Genomic DNA, 2,625 nt, shown 5'->3' on the forward strand with positions numbered 1-2,625 from the left:
ATACCCCACAATGACGTCACAATACCCATAATGACGTCACAATACCCCATAATGACATCACAATACCCCCACAATGACGTCACAATACCCCACAATGGCGTCACTAATACCCCATAATGACGTCACAATACCCCACAATGACGTCACACTTCCATAATGACGTCACAATACCCCACAATGACGTCACAATACCCCACAATGACGTCACAATACCCCACAATGACGTCACAATACCCCACAATGACGTCACAATACCCCACAATGACGTCACAATACCCCACAATGACGTCACAATACCCCACAATGACGTCACAATACCCCACAATGACGTCACAATACCCCACAATGACGTCACAATACCCCACAATGACATCACAATACCCCATAATGACGTCACAATACCCCACAATGACGTCACAATACCCCACAATGACGTCACAATACCCCATAATGACGTCACAATACCCCATAATGACATCACAATACCCCATAATGACGTCACAATACCCCATAATGACATCACAATACCCCATAATGACGTCACAATACCCCATAATGACATCACAATACCCCATAATGACGTCACAATACCCCACAATGACGTCACAATACCCCACAATGAGCGTCACAATACCCCACAATGACATCACAATACCCCATAATGACGTCACAATACCCATAATGACGTCACAATACCCCACAATGACGTCACAATACCCCACAATGACGTCACAATACCCCACAATGACGTCACAATACCCCATAATGACATCACAATACCCCATAATGGCGTCACAATACCCCACAATGGCGCTCACAATACCCCATAATGACGTCACAATACCCATAATGACATCACAATACCCCATAATGACATCACAATACCCCATAATGACGCTCACAATACCCACAATGACGTCACAATACCCCACAATGACGTCACAATACCCCATAATGACGTCACAATACCCCACAATGACGTCACAATACCCCACAATGACGTCACAATACCCCACAATGACGTCACAATACCCCATAATGACGTCACAATACCCCATAATGACGTCACAATACCCCATAATGACGTCACAATACCCCACAATGACGTCACAATACCCCACAATGACGTCACAATACCCCATAATGACGTCACAATACCCCACAATGACGTCACAATACCCCACAATGACGTCACAATACCCCATAATGACATCACAATACCCCATAATGACATCACAATACCCCATAATGACGTCACAATACCCCACAATGACGTCACAATACCCCACAATGACGTCACAATACCCCATAATGACGTCACAATACCCCATAATGACGTCACAATACCCCATAATGACGTCACAATACCCCACAATGACGTCACAATACCCCACAATGACGTCACAATACCCCATAATGACATCACAATACCCCATAATGACATCACAATACCCCATAATGACGTCACAATACCCCACAATGACGTCACAATACCCCATAATGACGTCACAATACCCCATAATGACATCACAATACCCCATAATGACATCACAATACCCCATAATGACGTCACAATACCCACAATGACGTCACAATACCCCACAATGACGTCACAATACCCCATAATGACATCACAATACCCCATAATGACGTCACAATACCCCACAATGACGTCACAATACCCTACAATGACGTCACAATACCCCACAATGACGTCACAATACCCCACAATGACGTCACAATACCCCATAATGACGTCACAATACCCCATAATGACAAAGCAAAAACATGACATTAATTTAATCCATTTCAGAAAATAAGGCTGTAACGTAGCAAAATGTGGAAAAGGGGAAGGGGTCTGAATACTTTCCGAATGCACCGTATATCATGTAGACTTACTGTCAAAGTAGCTGGTGTCTTCCTCTGACTCCAGCTGAGGGATGAACTCTGCCTTTCTGTCTCAGCAGACTGTTCCAGTCCAGGTCATAGAAGAACCGGTGTTGCTTCACCTCGAATGCACTGCCTGTACCCAGCCTCTCCAGAGGGTTCTGTCTGAGGAGTTTACAGATGAGGTCCTGGGCATCGTTAGGAAGAGCCTCCTCCTCCTCTGGCCATATGATCTCATCTACAGAGACAGAGAGCAGAAACTGTAGTCAGATGCATTTTCCGCACATTTGTTCAGAAAACACAGCAATCACTTTTCTATTTATTTTTTCTGTCCTTTTTTTCTCCGTTAGAAATGCAGACTCCTGTGTTTAATGGGCTCCTGTTATCTCTGGGGCTCACCACTGATGACCTGTCCAAAGAGCTCCTCTGGCGTGTCTCCAAAGAAAGGGGCACAGCCCACCAGGAACTCATAGAGGATGACCCCCATGGCCCACCAGTCTACTGGCTTCCCATAGCCCTGTCTCAGGATCACCTCTGGGGCTATGTACTCTGGTGTACCACACACCTGGTAACACACACACAGGGGGAAGGGTCAAGTATAGGCAAGGAGAGAACTGAAAACAGCACGCGTGCCTTGGAGGCTGCTGCCCTATATACATAGACTTGAAATCACTGAACACTAGTCACTTTAATAACGTTTACATATTTTGCATTACCCATCTCATATGTTTATACTGT

General features: G+C 45.1%; 1 protein-coding gene across 1 annotated transcript; it reads right to left on the reverse strand.

Annotated features, from left to right (window-relative positions):
• Window positions 1–1,901: 1,901 nt before the first annotated feature.
• LOC127912247 (microtubule-associated serine/threonine-protein kinase 3-like) lies at window positions 1,902–2,612 on the reverse strand. The gene is made up of 3 exons (XM_052481158.1): window positions 2,604–2,612; window positions 2,287–2,452; window positions 1,902–2,125 (listed from the first exon to the last, which is right to left on the reverse strand). Exons 1-3 carry the CDS (start codon window positions 2,610–2,612, stop codon window positions 1,902–1,904), a joined length of 399 nt encoding a protein of 132 aa, XP_052337118.1.
• Between the last annotated feature and the right edge of the window lie 13 nt (window positions 2,613–2,625).

This window comes from Oncorhynchus keta, chromosome 26 (genome assembly GCF_023373465.1).
Source record: "Oncorhynchus keta strain PuntledgeMale-10-30-2019 chromosome 26, Oket_V2, whole genome shotgun sequence".
NCBI classification, from domain to species: Eukaryota; Metazoa; Chordata; class Actinopteri; order Salmoniformes; family Salmonidae; genus Oncorhynchus; species Oncorhynchus keta.